This window comes from Rhinolophus sinicus, linkage group LG10 (genome assembly GCF_036562045.2).
Source record: "Rhinolophus sinicus isolate RSC01 linkage group LG10, ASM3656204v1, whole genome shotgun sequence".
Classification (NCBI taxonomy): Eukaryota; Metazoa; Chordata; class Mammalia; order Chiroptera; family Rhinolophidae; genus Rhinolophus; species Rhinolophus sinicus.
In genome coordinates, this window is record NC_133759.1 from 71,897,170 (window position 1) to 71,912,435 (window position 15,266).

The window sequence follows — 15,266 nt, forward strand, 5'->3', positions numbered from 1 at the left end:
AAGGGGTTCTGTGAATTGGGTTGGGGCTGGGGATTGGGATGGATCAGGGATGGGGGTGAGACCAGGATGGAGATTATTAAGCACCAAATGGGACTGGGCCGGATTGGAATTAAGTGGATTTGGGATTGGGACTGGTAGCTGATTAGGAGAAGAATGAAGCAGGGTTTAGAGAAGAGTCGGTGAGCTGGGGACGGGGATGGTTGGAGCTGGGGAAGAGGGTGAGTACCTTAGGCTGGGAACACGGTAGGTGAGGGTTTGGAACACGGTAGGTGAGGGTTTGGGACGCGGTGGCGATGGGCCTCGGGAGAGGAGGGGCAGGTTGGCCCGGGTGCGGACGCAGGGGCGGTGGGTGAGGGGCGCGGGGGCGCCTGGGGCAGGCCAGGAAGGGGGGGCAGGCCTCCCCCTGGGCAGGGCCCGGGCGGCGCTAGGACCGAGCGCGGAGGGACGAGCCGGGCGGAGCCAGCGCCCCCCGCCCCCCGCCGGCCGGCTCCCCTCCCCCGGCCGCTGGCTCGCTAGGCTCTCAACGCTGCAGAGTCTCCGAGGCGGCGGTGGCGGTGACTCCCTCGTTCCCTCCCTCCTCTGTCCGTCCGTCCGTGCGTCTGTCCGTTCGGCCTGGGTCCGGCCCGCAGTATGGCCGGCGTCAGCTTCAGCGGCCACCGCCTGGAGCTGCTGGCGGCGTACGAGGAGGTGATCCGGGAGGAGAGCGCGGCCGACTGGTGAGCCCCCGCCCCCGCCCCCCGGCCCCTTTGTCCCCGCGCCGCCGCCGCCGCCGCCGCCGCCGCCGCGCCTTTGTTTCCACCCGGCCCGCCGCACGGCTGCAGGGAAGGGAGGGGGCGACCCCGAAATGGTGGAGCGGCCTGGGAGGGTCGGGAGGGGCTGCCTTTGTGCGCGCCGGGGAGGGGCCGGGCGGGGTGCTGCCGGCCCCGAGCGCCCCGAGGCCGGCCCAGGCGCGCGGTATAAGCGGTGGCTAGACGCGGGCCGGAGAGACGCAGAATCTGGACGTGTGGCCCGGGGCCACATGGTCCTGCAGGAGCCCATCCCCCGTCCTCTCCCCCGCCGGGGCTCAGGGGACAGGTGTGCATGGGGCGGCCAAGGGCACCTTCGCTACCTTCTAGCGGGCGCGGACCGGGCGGTGACGGGGCGGGGACCCAGCTAGCGGAGCCAGCTCAGCCTGCCTGGCCCAGCCCCGCCGGCCGGCCACAGCACAAAGGAACGCTAGGGCGGGGGAGGAGCAGAGCGGCTGGGGGCCGAGGCGCCCCGCCCACCGGGGGGGCCTCTCGGAGTTGGGGTGTGATGGAAAGACGTTCATTGCACATGGCAACCGTGCAGTGACTCCTGTTCCTCTCAGTGGTCGTGGAGGAGACGGAGATAAAGGGGATTGTAGGTACTGGGCAGCTGGGCTGGGAGATGCCAAGGGGGCCAGCTGGGGACCTTGGGAGGAAGCCCTCAGGCGCACACGCGTGGAGGGAGCCCCTAGAGAGGGATGAGAGTTGAGTAAATCCACTGAGCTCCTAGCCCCATCGCACAGTGGCAAGGGGCTCTCGGCTCCCTGGTGGGGGAGGAGCTGGGCTGCCCTCTTCCCCCTCCCCAGCTGTTGTCTCCCCGAGCTCTGGGAGGGGTGGACCACCTGCTCTGAGGCTGGAGTCCCCAGGGTGGTAGGAAAGCCAACGGGTTCCACACTGCCCCATTCAGGAATCATCCCCCCAAAAGACTCTTCACTTGGGGCAGGTACCCATTCTGTTCCCAGGCCTCTTCTACCCCTGGCAGGCAGGAAACTGAGGCACAGAGTGAGGGCAGGCCTGAGGGACCTCACTTGAGCTGGCCTTACCCTCACCCTGGGAAGGCATTTGGGAAGGGACACTGACCTGGGGGCTGGAGGAGGGGACAAGTGTTGAGGTATCTGTGCCACGGTACTGCAGCACTGGCGGGCAGCCAGGCCTGGAGGGATGGACGCGGGAGACAAGCTCTCATGTCCTGCAGGTCAGTCACAGGAGAGGCCAGCACAGGCTAAGTGGTCAGGCGGTCCACCCATTGTCCCAGCCCTGCCCCTGGGGGCTGAGATCATGGGAGAAGTCCAGGGCAAGTGGCTGGCTTGGCCTAGGGAGGAGCTGGCCTCGAGATACGATGGGCCCTGCCTGAAGAGAGGCAGGGTCCATCATAGAATGCCCCCCTCACACTCATTCTGGGGATGCTGTCTACCACCACCCCATCGGCCCTCACCCCCCAAAAGTAGAGCTCTGGAGGCCCAGTGCGGGACCACACAACCACTGCTGGCCCACGTCCTCTTCAGCAGAGGGCTGGGCTCCCACCACGCAGCAGCATCCGTGTGGCCAGAGTGAGTTATTCATCACTGGCGTGCGTCATCCCATCTGGGTGTGTGTGGCACACAGATGCACACAGCCTCGCACATGCACACATGTATTCACTCTCAGTGGCCTAGGTAGCATTTTGTAAAAAGGGTGTGAGGATCACGTCCTGCTGCCATTTCCGAGCCAGGGGTGCAGTGGGGTCTCAGGACTCAGGCACAGACCCGACACTAAGTCTAGAGGAGGATGTCTTGGGTAAAATTGTGCCTGAGCAAAGGAAGCTTATCATTGCCCTCTGTTATCTTGCCTCTGAGTGGGGTGGGAGAGCAGGAGGGGAGTGGTCACTCCTGTGTCAGGGCATCTGAAATGGACCACTGTCCAGGTGCTGGGAGCAGAGGACCCCAGGAAGTTAGGTTGTGTAGTGGGAAGAGCCAGTGTTGCCCTGGATGTGACAGACTCACTGTGTGACCACACACAAGTGACTGCTCCTTTTGTGTTCTTGAAAACAAGGAGACTCAACCATATCTGGGACATCCAGGGCCCATCTAGCTCTGACATCCTGAGAGTGTAATTGTCCTGAGGGGTCCACCTGCCCTCAGCCTCCCACATTAGCTGACTCCAGCATCTCCTTGGAGCTCCAGCTCCCAACTCACCTCAGTCCAGTTTCTCTGGCCTAGATGGTTTTTCAGTGTTAGTGCCAGTATCACAGGTACCTACTGGGTGCCACTGTGGGCTGGACCCTGGACCCAGAGAGTGAAGTGTGTTGATTGACTGAGTCAGACATCCTGCCTCCGCGAAGCTTAGGTCTGAGGCAGTGCCTGTCTCCAGGGCTTCGAGCTGGTGAGACATGTAGATTCCTGGTTACCCCAATTCTGACTTCGTGCGGTTTCACCAGCTCCCACTGCCCAGGCCCAGGCCCAGGCCAAGGCCGGCTCTGCTGTATTTGAGAAGCACTGGTTCAGTGAGATCTGCGGCAGGCTTAGATGCCTTTTTCCATCCCTGCTGGGGTGTGATAATGCCTGAGAAGGTACAGCTCAGGACAGGGCACAGCTTCCTAGGGAGCTGGCATTGGGGCCCTGAGGGATTTCTGCCAGAGGTGGGCATGTGGTGGAGAAACTGGTCTGGCCTTTTTGTGACAGGAATCACATATGCAAAGGCTCGAGGGTAGGAAATATCCAGAACTGTGTTTGGCGTCCGCGAGCCATCTAGTGTGACCCCAGTGTGTGGTGTGGATACAGAAGGTCTAGCTGGAGAGGCAGGCAGGTGGGGCTCAGGGTTGAAGGCCTGCTGAAGGCTTTGAACTTAGCTATGGTTTCTGTCAGGTCAGTGGCTGGAGCTGAAAGGTGGCTGGAAGTGGTCAGGCAAGGGTTGAGGATGGAAGGGGCAAGACATGTGTAGCAAAGGCCCTCAGAACTTCTGGGAGGCTAATAGTCACCCCTGGGAGGTGTGTGTGTCTGGGAACCAGGGTCTCAGAGTTCTGCCTCAGTTTCTCATTTTTGGAATGGGAAGGGGCAGACTTTGCTTCTCTGAGGGCCCTTTGTTCCCAGTGATGGGTTAGGGCAGCCGGACAGGTGGTGGGACAGCTGTGCTGGGAAGCAGCTGCCAGCACTGGGGCCCAGGCAACAGTTGGACCAGGAGCTCTGGGCCTCACAGCCCACCTGTGTCCCTTTCTGGAGGGAGGGGTCCCAGAAAGTGTGTGTGTGTGTGTGTGTGTGTGTGTGTGTGTCCGTGTGTCCTCCCTCTTCCCTCCCTCCTCCCCTCTCTCCCTCCCTCCTTCATTTCCTCATCATACCTTCACTTTCCGTCTTTCTCTTCCTTCCTCCTCTCTCTGATTCCCTCCGTCCCTTTCTCTTCTCCATCTCCCTTGTGCTCCCACCTCCTCTCCTCTAAGCCCCCAGCCTCCTGCCTTGGCAGTAGGAAAAGGGAAGCTTGGGGAAGGGGCTGAGCCCTCTGGAGCCTCCTCAACAGGGCCCTTCTTTCTTGCCCCAGGCCTGTCCTCCCAGGGGGTCCTTGGGAGCAGACATCTCTGCCTTCCCGCCTGTGAAATGGATGCTGTGCCACTGCTGCCTGGCGAGAAAAAAATCTAGGGAGGAGGAAGGAGGAAGGCTCCTAGGTCAGTTTTCTGGTGATGCTAAGGCAGAAGGAAAGGCCAGCAGTCCCAGGAGGCCAGGGCCTCAGCTGGGACAGAGGTGGCTTAGGAGCTAGAAGGTCAGAAGAGTGTGGTCACCCAGGGGCCAGAGTCTGGGCAAGAGTGAGCAGGTGACCTCATCCCCATTTCAGAGAGGAGATTGAGACCCAGGGCGGATCCCTGGGGTCCTTTGTGTTCAGGAGATTGAGGTTGGGATGGGCCAGTCATGTGCCAGTTGCTGAGTTGCCATGGTTACCAGGGGATGCCCTGAGCAGAGTGAGCACCAGGTTCTCTCCTCCTCCTCCCTTGCTGTGGTGGGGAGGGGCAGTGGGTACAGAGGCAGCGCCAGGTAGGTTCCTGGCAACAGCCAATGGGGATGAGGAACGTGGTAGCCAGGGAACAGTAACCAAGGAACCGTTGCCTTGGAATCTCCATCTCACACCCGCTTGCTGGATTGTAGGCTGCCAGGGCCAGGGCTCTGAGGACATGACACATGGGCAGTGATTTCTACCCCACCCCCATTGCTTATTCCCCACCTAACCCAGGCCCCCTCCCCTCCAGTTGTCAGTCGGAGAGTGCTCAGCCAGAACCCTGTCCTGTTTTGCCCCCTCTGTGTCCCTCCTCCTTCTCTGTAGTGTCATCCCCACCCCAAATTGGCGCCTGGGCCTTGACAGTTCTGAGCTACCCCTCCCTCTCCCCAGGGCTCTGTACACATATGAGGATGGCTCAGATGACCTCAAGCTTGCAGCGTCAGGAGGTAAGAATTCCAGCCATTCCTTCGCCTTCCTCTCCCGCCCCCTCCTCCTGTTTTCTTCCCCACCCGCCTGGCTCCAGGCCACCTTCTCTCGCCTGCATCCAGCAGACCCACACTTATCTGGCAGGGGTCCTTCCTGGTCATCCCTAAGATTCCCCAGGGTGGGGAGGGAGGGAGCCTTGTTTCCTGTTGGATTATGAGAAGACAGCCTTAGAGAGGGACAGTGACTTGCCCAAAGTCACACCGGGTAGGGGGTCCAGCAGGGATGGCCCAGACCAGCCCCACTTTCTCCTGAGCCTGAAGTCTTTATTTTACCTCATTGGGCACTAGTACCTCCTGAGACATGAGGATGTGGGAAGAACAAGCAGTTTCTCAGTCCTACCCCAAATCAGGCCCTGGGGGATTTAAACGCAAAGCTAGTGCCTGCACCCCACTCTCACACCAACAGAACTCCAGGTCCCGGGGGGTGCCTGCAGACCCATAAGGGGAGTCTTTCCTGTGGGTTCCAGGCCCTTTGCAGGGTAAGGGGTCAGGAGACAGGAGTCCTGACACCCTCCTGATTCCCCTAGATGGGGGCTTGCAGGAGCTCTCGGGCCACTTTGAGAACCAGAAGGTGATGTACGGCTTCTGCAGCGTCAAGGACTCCCAGGCTGCTCTGCCAAAATACGTGCTCATCAACTGGGTATGCAGCTGTGGGCAGGGAAGGGAGCTGAGGCCCCAGAGCAGTCACTCTCCACCCTGCTCCACCCACTGACAACACTGCAGAGAACCCCACTAGACCCCTGGGAAGGGAGCTGGGGGCTTCAGGCTGCTGTCCCCTGCCCCCCGCCCCCCCCCGTCCTTTCCCAACAGCCTCTTTGTTGGGTACATTGCAGGTCGGTGAAGATGTGCCTGATGCCCGCAAATGCGCTTGTGCCAGCCACGTGGCTAAGGTGGCTGAGTTCTTCCAGGTGCGAGTGGGGCCCGGGCTGGTCAGGGCGGACCAGCCACCTAGGGCAGGGTCAGTATACAGGTGGTGGTAACAGAAAGGAGCCATGCTGCCTGAACACACCTTCTTGCTGCAGGGTGTCGACGTGATCGTGAACGCCAGCAGCGTGGAAGACATAGATGCGGGCGCCATCGGGCAGCGGCTCTCCAATGGGCTGGCGCGGCTCTCCAGCCCTGTGTTGCACCGACTGCGGCTGCGCGAGGATGAGAACGCTGAGCCGGTGGTCAGTGTATGCCTGGGGCCAGCTAGTCTTGCCCAGGGCTCCGCCTGCCCCCACCCTCTCTGTCCTCAGACATGCCCTCTAAGCTCATGCCACGCCATTTGGTTCTGCAGGGCACCACCTACCAGAAAACTGATGCAGCTGTGGAAATGAAGCGGATTAACCGCGAGCAGTTCTGGGAGCAGGCCAAGGTGTGGTCCCGGACCCCAGCCTGCAGGCCTAGCTGACCCAACCCCACGGGCGGCTCTGGGCCTTACCCCAGGTCCTTCCTTCAATAGTGTGTCCCATTCCATGCACTCCCCCAGCTGAAGGCGAGACTTATTCCTGGCGGGCTCACCCTGTTTCCCAGAACCAGTACCTCCCCAGCCCTGGGTTGGGGTGGGCAGGAGGAGCAAGGGGCCCCAGGCTCAGGGCCTACACTGCCTTGGCACGGGTGGTTGCAGAAGGAGGAAGAGTTAAGGAAGGAGGAGGAGAGGAAGAAGGCCCTGGATGAGAGACTCAGGTTTGAGCAAGAGCGGATGGAACAGGAGCGGCAGGAGCAGGAGGAGCGGGAGCGGCGCTACAGAGAGCGGGAACAGCAGATTGAGGAGCACAGGTGGGCCAGCACCGCCCACCGCAGGCCGCACCCCAGCCAGCAGGTCCGCTTGGGCCTGTCCTAAGGGCTGCCTGCCGGCTTATCTTTCCAGGAGGAAACAGCAGACTTTAGAAGCTGAAGAGGCCAAGAGGCGGTTGAAGGAGCAGTCTATCTTTGTAAGTTCTTAGCCAGGGCTCTCAGTCTCCTGGTCAGGGAAATGAGGATGGTCTTTGTGTTCCTGGGCTTTGTGGGAAGATCAGTGGCTTGAGGACAGTGCTGGGCATTCTGGGTACCGTTGCACGGAGTGTGATGGAGTGTCAGGCCTGCCACTCAGTCACGTGGGGTCTGACCCCTGACTGTGGAAAGAGACCTCCTTGGAGAAGCTTATACTTTAGACAAAGAAAAATCTATCTTGATCCAGATCCTTGCTGACCAGGCTCCCTTGTCCCCTCCCAGCAGGGCCTGAGTGGCTCAGTGTGGATTAGACATGCTTCCTGTACTTAGGGGGCTCAAGAACTGGTCCTTATAACCCAGTGCTGCAGAGTCACACAAATGAATTTGAACTGTGTGTATAGTGTCTCCTTCAGAGCAGACCCTTGTTCCAAGGGTGCTGTTGGAACCTCCAAATATTGGGGTGTCCCATAGGACCTGTGGATTGGCCCTTAAAAATCATGTTTTGAATGGAATTTTGAGCATGGTATAGTTTAGGACAGGAGGTGGGTGATATGTGGGTGATACTCAGGGCCACACCCACAGGACACTGGGAGGGAGGAGGCAGGACACCCTGCAGACACTGGCATTAAGTGGCTATCACAGGTGACTCCGGTCACATCAGCTCCTGGGCAGATGAAGGTGATGTGTGTTTGGTAAGCTCCAGCCACAGTTTATTCATTCAACAAACCCCAGCCACCACCTGCCATGTGACAGGTGTTAGAAACATGGTGAAGAATAAGATGGGCAAGGCCTTTTTAAAATTAATTGATGAGTTTATTTTTAATTGTGGCAAAATACACATGACGTGTACCATCTTAGCCATTTTTAAATGTACACTTTAGTGGCATTAAGTATATTCACATTGTTGTACAAATATCACCACTGTTTATCTCCAGAATTGTTTTCATCTTCCCATGCTGAAATTCCGCACTCATTAAACACTAACTCCCTATTCTCCTCTCCCCAAGCCACTGGCAACTGCCAGTCTACTTTCTGTCTCATGAATTGTACTCCTCTAGGTATCTCATATGACTGGAATCACACAGAATTTTTCATTTGGTCACTGGCTTATTTCACTCAGCATAATGTCGTCAAGGTTCATCCTGTGTCAGCATGTCCTTTTTAAGGCTAATAATTTTCCATTGTATCTATATACCACATCTTGTTTATCCATTCAGAGTAAGGGCTTTTTGAAAAAGCTTTTTATGGGAAATTTCACACTCACACATGCACACAAAGTAGAAAAGATATATAGCGAACCCCCTGAACTGATGGCTTATCTGCACCAATGATCAACATTGGAGGCAAAGTCTTAAGGAATTTTTTTTTTTTTTTTAGGAAGTACTGTTATTTTATTTTTTATTTCATTTTATTTTATTTTTTAAATTTATTGGGGTGACAATTGTTAGTAAAATTACATAGATTTCAGGTGTGCAATTCTGTATTACATCATCTATAAATCCCATTGTGTGTTCACAGTCTTAAGGAATTTAAACCATTATTTTATAGTCCCATCTGACCCTTTAAGTGTGGCTCATGTGGCAGTGATAGTGAATGTTCTAGCAAGTCCGTGTGATGGCCTTACAAGTAAGTTCAGTTTCTCTAAGGAAGGTCCCATGTGAGAAACTTTGGAATTTAGAACTATAAAATGCTTTCTCTTAGCTTAAGGAGATGTTCTGCTTTCTCTCCCCTAAGAACTGCATTCCTTGTCCGAGTTCCCTTTATGTCTGGGCTGCCAGGGAGCTCCCAAGTATGTTCAGGTACAGCAGTGCTGTATACCCGTATGGTTAGTGTATTGATCTCTCTCCTACCCACAGTTTCAGTGTTTTTGACCTTGTTGGTAGTTAAAGCTTTTGTGGTATGTTGCCTCTGGTCTTTTTTCTGAATAAGGCAGAGGAACCTCAGGTGGTTATACTAGGCAGAGGCAGAGTATCCACAAAGGCTGGTGGGGTGTACATCTATGAGAAGGCATGGAGCCTGACTGGAGCCCAGTGGGCTGAGAAGCAGGAGAAATTTGGAGAGCAGTTTAGACTTAATTCTGGAAGACATGAAATTGCGGTTGGAGTGACAACCTTCTTAAGGGGGGATACTTTGAAGGGTCATTCTCCTAATGCACCCTGACAGAAAAGTTTTCAGTTCTAGGTTATGTGCTCAAAAACAAAGGAGCCCTGTTACTTCACCACCGTACCTGCAGCTTTTTCTCCTCCCCTCAGTCCCTCCTGTCTCATTTGCCACAGGAGCAGCAGGGGACACTGATTAAGAAGCTTTTGGTGTAGTAGTGAGTCCAACTGAGCAAACTTGTATCAACTCATCCTTGTACTGGCCGCTCACACACAGACCTGAGTTCTCGTCTCTGTGTCACCCACAGAGAGGGGGGAGATGATCCCAGAAACGAAATTTCTCAGTATAATCTGGTGTGTGCCTGGAACACCTCGTGGGGACTCAGAGAAGGAAATGACCTGAATGGGCCAGGGACCTCTTCCCCAGGAGGCAGTACACAAACTGAGGCTGGAAGCAGGAAGAGTTGGAGATAGGGTGGGGCTGGGGCATTTGGGGAGGGAGAGAGAGCCATCAACCATGTCAAGTGGAATGACATACATGTTCCAGGAACGGCAGCTATGTCGTGCTGCTGATTATGTCTACGTCTCACAGAGTGTGGGTGGGTCAAGGTGGGAGGGGGGTGTTGGGAGAGGTAACAGGCTAGGTCAGGCAGCGGCAGGGGAATGTGGACCAAGCCAGGGGCCTGACCTGCCTATACTCCTGAGGTTGCAATCTCAAAACAGCAAGTGAAGTGAGCAGGTGAAGGGCAGTAGGGAGTGGTGGAGACTGTGACAAACTGGATAGATTACACCTGGTGTGAGGTTGGCTGCAGCATATCTCTGGTCAATGGCTGCCTTGGGGCTTATGGGCCAGTGTTGCCAGGACTTCTGGCATTTTAAGAGAAATTGGAGATCTTGATTTCAGTATGAAATTTCCCAATTCTTAAGTGGAGGCAACTAATTAACGTGTTTTAAAAACATACAGTGGGGAAGACCGTTCGAATTCTGAAACGTTCGAAAACCGAGGCATGGTTTCCCCGTAGAAAGTAATGCCAAATGGATTAATCCATTCCAGACCTTTAAAGTCAACCCCTAAAACTGCAAATTTAGCATGAATTTTACTATCTAATGATACCATAGATCCATAAAATTTACAGCGTTCGTAAACCGAAATGTTCGTCAACGGAGACGTTTGAAAACCGAGGTACCACTGTACTGGCAAAACAGAAGCCATGTATGTGCCATATTCAGCCAGCTCTCACTGTGGCTCATGAGAAACCCCTGAGGGATTTTAAGCTAGGAAAAATCATAGTCTAATCTGGATTTTGGAAGGTCCTTTCAGGGCGTATAGAGAAGAAATTAGGGGAAGAGAGCACAAAGGCAGGGGACTAATGAGGAAGCCTTGGTCATGATGCTGAGGTCCAGGCAGCAGTGATGGGGGTGCAGTTGGCTGGGTGCTGGGGTAGGAGGTTCAAGAAGAGTTGGCTGCAAAGCAGGGAGCACTCCTGGGTGGCCTTGGGTGCCTGGTTGGATGGGGTGAAGGAGCAAGCGGAGCTGAGCTAGGTGTCCAGGCACTTGTTTAGGCTAGAGATGAGGTAGCTGAGAGCCTTGTGGATGGAGAGAAGGAGCTGAGTGACTGGGTGGTGAAGGGAGCCAATGTGCCACCTCCAAGCCTTTCCTGCCAGATCATGGAGGAAATATGGACCTATACGAAGGCCAGAGCTGCTGGTGGAGTGGCCCAGGAACTGTACCTTTGGTTTTCAGGGTGACCAGCAGGATGAAGAGGAAGAGACCCAGATGAAGAAGTCAGAATCGGAGGTAGAGGTGCGAGCTAGTGGAACAGGGCAGGTGAGGCCAGCAGGGGCTGCCTCAGTGGGGCCCAGCCTGGCCCTGACCCTTTCCTTGTGCCTCCAGGAGGCAGCGGCCATTATTGCCCAGCGGCCTGACAACCCACGGGAATTCTTCAAGCAGCAGGAACGGGTTGCATCGGCCTCTGCAGGCAGCTGTGATGTGCCCTCTCCCTTCAACCACCGACCAGGTAGTCCCAGGTCCCATCCCCACCTAATCCCCATTCCTCAGGTTTTGGCCTTGAGCCTTTTCGAAGCCCTTTCTTGGAAGGGAAGCCTTGCCCAAGGACCTTTGGAGACCGCAAGGTTGTTCATCAAGTGTGCTTCCATCCGCTGCCTCCCAGGTGGCAGGACTGAGAAGGCTTGGGTAGGGGGAGGTCGATGTTGGGCCTTGGCTGAGCAGTCGGCCCCGCCCCCCCCGCCCCCCCCCCATTCATCTGGACAGCTTTGGCATGGGCGAAGGCGCCCCCTGGCTGTGGGGAGTGGAGTGGCCCTGCTGGGGTTGAACCTAAGCCCTACCTGAGGGCTGTGGTGCATGTAGGGTGAGCTGGCTCTGGAGCCTGCACCCATTTTCCCTGTCGGGATTCTCCTTGCAGCTTCTGCCTCCCCCAAAACACCCTTTTGCTGGCCTGAGTGTTTGCCCCTGTGTGTGCTTGGCCTGCGTTGGGGCTCTATGGTTGGGACAGGCTGTCCCGGGGTGTGTGCTGCACAGAGGCTGGCTGTGTGGGGCAGGCTCCTTGCTGTGCGTGGCTGTTGCTGGTGGGAGTCCTGACGGCTTGAGGCTATAGCCCAGCTTGGCTGAATGTGCACCCTGGCAAAAGGCAGCTTGGACATCCAGGGCCAGCCCTGGGGGCGGGTGAGGCCTTGGGGCCAGGGTGGGGGAGACTGACCCTCTCTTGTCCTCTGTCTCTCTCTCTCTTTCTGTCTGTCTCTCTTGGCAGGTCGTCCGTACTGCCCTTTCATAAAGGCATCGGACAGTGGGCCTTCCTCCTCCTCCTCTTCCTCTTCCTCCCCTCCACGGACTCCCTTTCCCTATATCACCTGTCACCGCACCCCAAACCTCTCTTCCTCCCTCCCATGTAGGTAGCAGCCCCAGGCCTCGGCAGGGGGGTAAGGAGGGCCCCCCGCTTCCCAGCAGCCCCCCACCGTCACTCCCCCAGCCTGATCACTGATCTCTGGTGTTTGTCCCCAGGGCAGGTACTGCCTGCCTCTTTTCCCTGGCCCTGAAGGGGCACTGGCCTGGCTTACAGGTCTGGAGTTGTGGTCTGGCCCCTGGGGGGCCTGGGGAGCTCCCAGCCCCCATCCAGACTCCAGAGAAGAGGTGCTGGCCAGGCCCCAAGGTGGACGGTCCTGGTCCCACCTGGCTCCTTGGCCCTCATTGACCAGCTTGGGTGTTTGTTCCACAGGCAGCCACCTGGACAGCCACCGGAGGATGGCACCCACCCCCATCCCCACTCGGAGCCCATCTGACTCCAGCACGGCCTCCACCCCTGTCTCTGAGCAGATTGAGCGGGCTCTGGATGAGGTTACGTCCTCGCAGCCTCCACCACTGCCACCACCACCTCCACCAGCCCAAGGTAAGTGAGGGGACCTAGCTGCCCCAGGCCTCTTATCAGTCCCTGTGCTGGAAACCCCACGTGGCCATGGTAACAACTCCCCAGGGATCTGAGCCACCCATCACCCAGACTGCACTGCCTTGGAAGTGGCAGTCAGACCTGTCCTCTGAGCCTCAGTGTGTGTCTCTCCCTGTAGTGGGGATCGGGCCTTCCTCCCAGGGCTGCTGAGCATCTTAAAAACAGTAGGTAAAGATGCAGCAGGGCCCACTGGGTGCTGGAGGGTGCATGGAGCATTTAGTGGAGGTCTTCTTTCCAGAATGTCATTTACTCCTCAGTGGGTGGGCCGGGTAGGTAGGGTGGCTGCCCAAGGCCTACATCCTTCCCTGAGGGAGCTGGTCACATCTGTCTCCTTCATTTGTGCTGCAACAGAGACCCAGGAGCCTGGCCCTGGCCTGGATAGCGAAGAGACCAGTAAGGAGGCCAGAATTGCAGCCCCTCAGGCCTGGGCTGGCTCCGTGGAGGAGCCCCCTCAGGCACTGGAGCCTCCCCGGGGGCAAGGCAGCCCCACAGAGGACTTGATATTCATGGTAGCTCCAGAACAGGCTGTCCTGGCTGCCCCTCTGGAGCCTGCCATAGCTGACACCACTGTAGCAGACACCCTGGCTGCTGCTGCCACTGAAACCGACATTGCTGCTGCTGACACCGCTGTTGCCAACACTGTCACCTCAGCCAGCCTCATTGACCTATGGCCTGGCAACGGGGAAGGGGCCTCCGCACCCCAGGCTGAGCCTAGAGCCCCCACACCACCCTCGGGTGCTGAGGTCACTCTGGTGGAGATGCCCCTGTTGGATGAGGTGGCTCAGGAGCCACTGCCACCAGCAGGTGAAGGCTGTGCCAGTCTCCTCAATTTTGATGAGCTGCCTGAACCGCCAGCCACCTTCTGTGACCCAGAGGAAGCAGTAAAAGGGGAGCCCCTGGCTGCCCCCCAGGCCCCAGTTCTGCCCTCTGCTCTAGAGGAGCTGGATCAAGAGCCGGAGCTGGAGCCGGAGCCGGAGCCACACCTGCTGACCAATGGCGAGACCACTCAGAAGGAGGGGACCCAGGTGGGGCAGGGCAGCCTGGTGGGACGGGTGGGAGTCAGGACTTGAGCAGGGGACTGACCCTGCATTTTCAGGCTTGCAGCAGTGACCCCCTTTCTCTGTGATCCACATTATTGGGGGGAATCTCCATTCCATTCCCCATCCCTGAGCCCGCTCTGCTTTTGTTCCCAGGGTAGGCATTTGTTTCCCTGGCAACCAGGGATGGAATCTCTGGTTGCCAAGGAAACGGGCTCAGGCCTCGTAGGTCAGCTCAAGTCTTGCTGGGTTGGACCCAGTGACCCGGTGCTTTCCTCCTACAGGCCAGTGAGGGGTACTTCAGCCAATCACAGGAGGAGGAGTTCGCCCAATCAGAAGAGCTGTGTGCGAAGGCTCCGCCTCCTGTGTTCTACAACAAGCCTCCAGGTAGCACTGGGATGGGGTGGAATTAGGGTAGGGGTGCTGGGTTCAAGCGTGGACAGGCACCCCCAGACGCCTATATATCTGGCACAGCTCCCAGGGGTTGGAAGACATGGCCGTGGATCTGCTGTCTTATCTACTAACTCTTCTCCCTTCCCAACACCATAGAAATCGACATCACCTGCTGGGATGCAGACCCAGTCCCAGAAGAGGAGGAGGGCTTCGAGGGTGGAGATTAGCAGTGGCGCCTGCCCTTGCCAAGGCCACCCACCCACGCCAGCCTCTGACCAGATGGCCTGCCGCGCCTGCACTGGAAGCAGCTCCGCCTGGCACCCATTCCGGATTCCGGCCCTGGCCGGGAACTTGGCCGCTTCCCTACCCACAGGGCCTGACTTTTACAGCTTTTCTCTCCCTTTTTTTTAAAAGTTGATAGGAGACTTGTACAGTTGACTGGTTTTTCTCCCGTTGGTAGTTGAGACGCTGTTGCAAATTATACCCCCTCCCTGCCCGGTCCAGATTGTAGCGCTTAGTCCTCCCTGCTCACTCAGCTGGCCGGGGTGGAGGCCTCACCCTGCTTGGGGCCTGGCATCGGGGGGATCTCTGGTGGGAAAATGTCCCCCCCACCTCTTTTCCTAGTTTTATGTTTCTTGGAAAAATATCACTTTGTATTCTTTGTCCAGGGCTTCAGATATTTTGCACGAATTTGAAAACATGGCAATAAATGGCTCGTGGGCTCTGGCTCCCTGGGACCCCCTCCCCGCCCTTCTCTTGACCCCTCCCCACCCGGCCCAAAGGAAGTAGCAGGCCCAGCTGGGGCCCCTCAGCTTCCCAGCCCTTTCCTGCTCGCCTCCTGCTGGGCGGGTCCCAGGCTGGAGGCCTTAGGCGCGATTCAGGACAGGGCTATGGGTGGGGCCAGGGGCTTTGGGGGCCCCGCCCCAATTCCTCTTTGCTTGGGTTCCTTTTTCACATTCAGTAACTGTTTTTTGGAAAGCACAAACTTATGTAACGGGTCGTGCTCATGTCTGTTAATAAAGAAATCCAGATCCCTTCGGGCCTGCTGCTCCGGGCCTCCAGGGGCGGATCTGGGGTGGGCCGCCAGCCCGGACCCCCATTTCCAACTCCTCCCACTTCCAAGGCCGCAGAGA

The 15,266-nt window shown here is 57.3% G+C and overlaps 1 protein-coding gene across 4 annotated transcripts; it reads left to right on the plus strand.

Annotated features, from left to right (window-relative positions):
- Positions 1-471: 471 nt before the first annotated feature.
- Positions 472-15,168, plus strand: DBN1 (drebrin 1). Of its 4 annotated transcripts, none has more exons than XM_074313401.1 (15): positions 472-716; positions 5,136-5,191; positions 5,758-5,870; positions 6,064-6,138; positions 6,253-6,399; positions 6,510-6,587; positions 6,840-6,991; positions 7,083-7,146; positions 10,987-11,046; positions 11,137-11,260; positions 12,011-12,148; positions 12,476-12,646; positions 13,055-13,728; positions 14,025-14,127; positions 14,290-15,168. In XM_074313401.1, the coding sequence occupies exons 1-15, from the start codon at positions 631-633 to the stop codon at positions 14,358-14,360; spliced, it is 2,112 nt and encodes a 703-aa protein (XP_074169502.1). In that variant the 5' UTR covers positions 472-630; the 3' UTR covers positions 14,361-15,168. The 4 variants fall into 4 exon arrangements, with proteins under 4 accessions (XP_074169502.1, XP_074169503.1, XP_074169505.1 ...); XM_074313402.1 differs by having other exon boundaries at positions 492-716; positions 10,987-11,040; positions 14,290-14,564; XM_074313404.1 differs by lacking the exon at positions 12,011-12,148 and having other exon boundaries at positions 492-716; positions 10,987-11,040; positions 14,290-14,564.
- Positions 15,169-15,266: the final 98 nt, after the last annotated feature.

Bases quoted from the DNA above. Each gene is read 5' to 3' on its own strand.
- DBN1 (XM_074313401.1), top strand. From the start codon at position 631: ATGGCCGGCGTCAGCTTCAGCGGCCACCGCCTGGAGCTGCTGGCGGCG. The intron at 6,139-6,252 runs GTGCGAGTGGGG...TTCTTGCTGCAG, and splicing joins AGGTGGCTGAGTTCTTCCAG to GGTGTCGACGTGATCGTGAA. The intron at 14,128-14,289 runs GTAGCACTGGGA...CCAACACCATAG, and splicing joins GTTCTACAACAAGCCTCCAG to AAATCGACATCACCTGCTGG.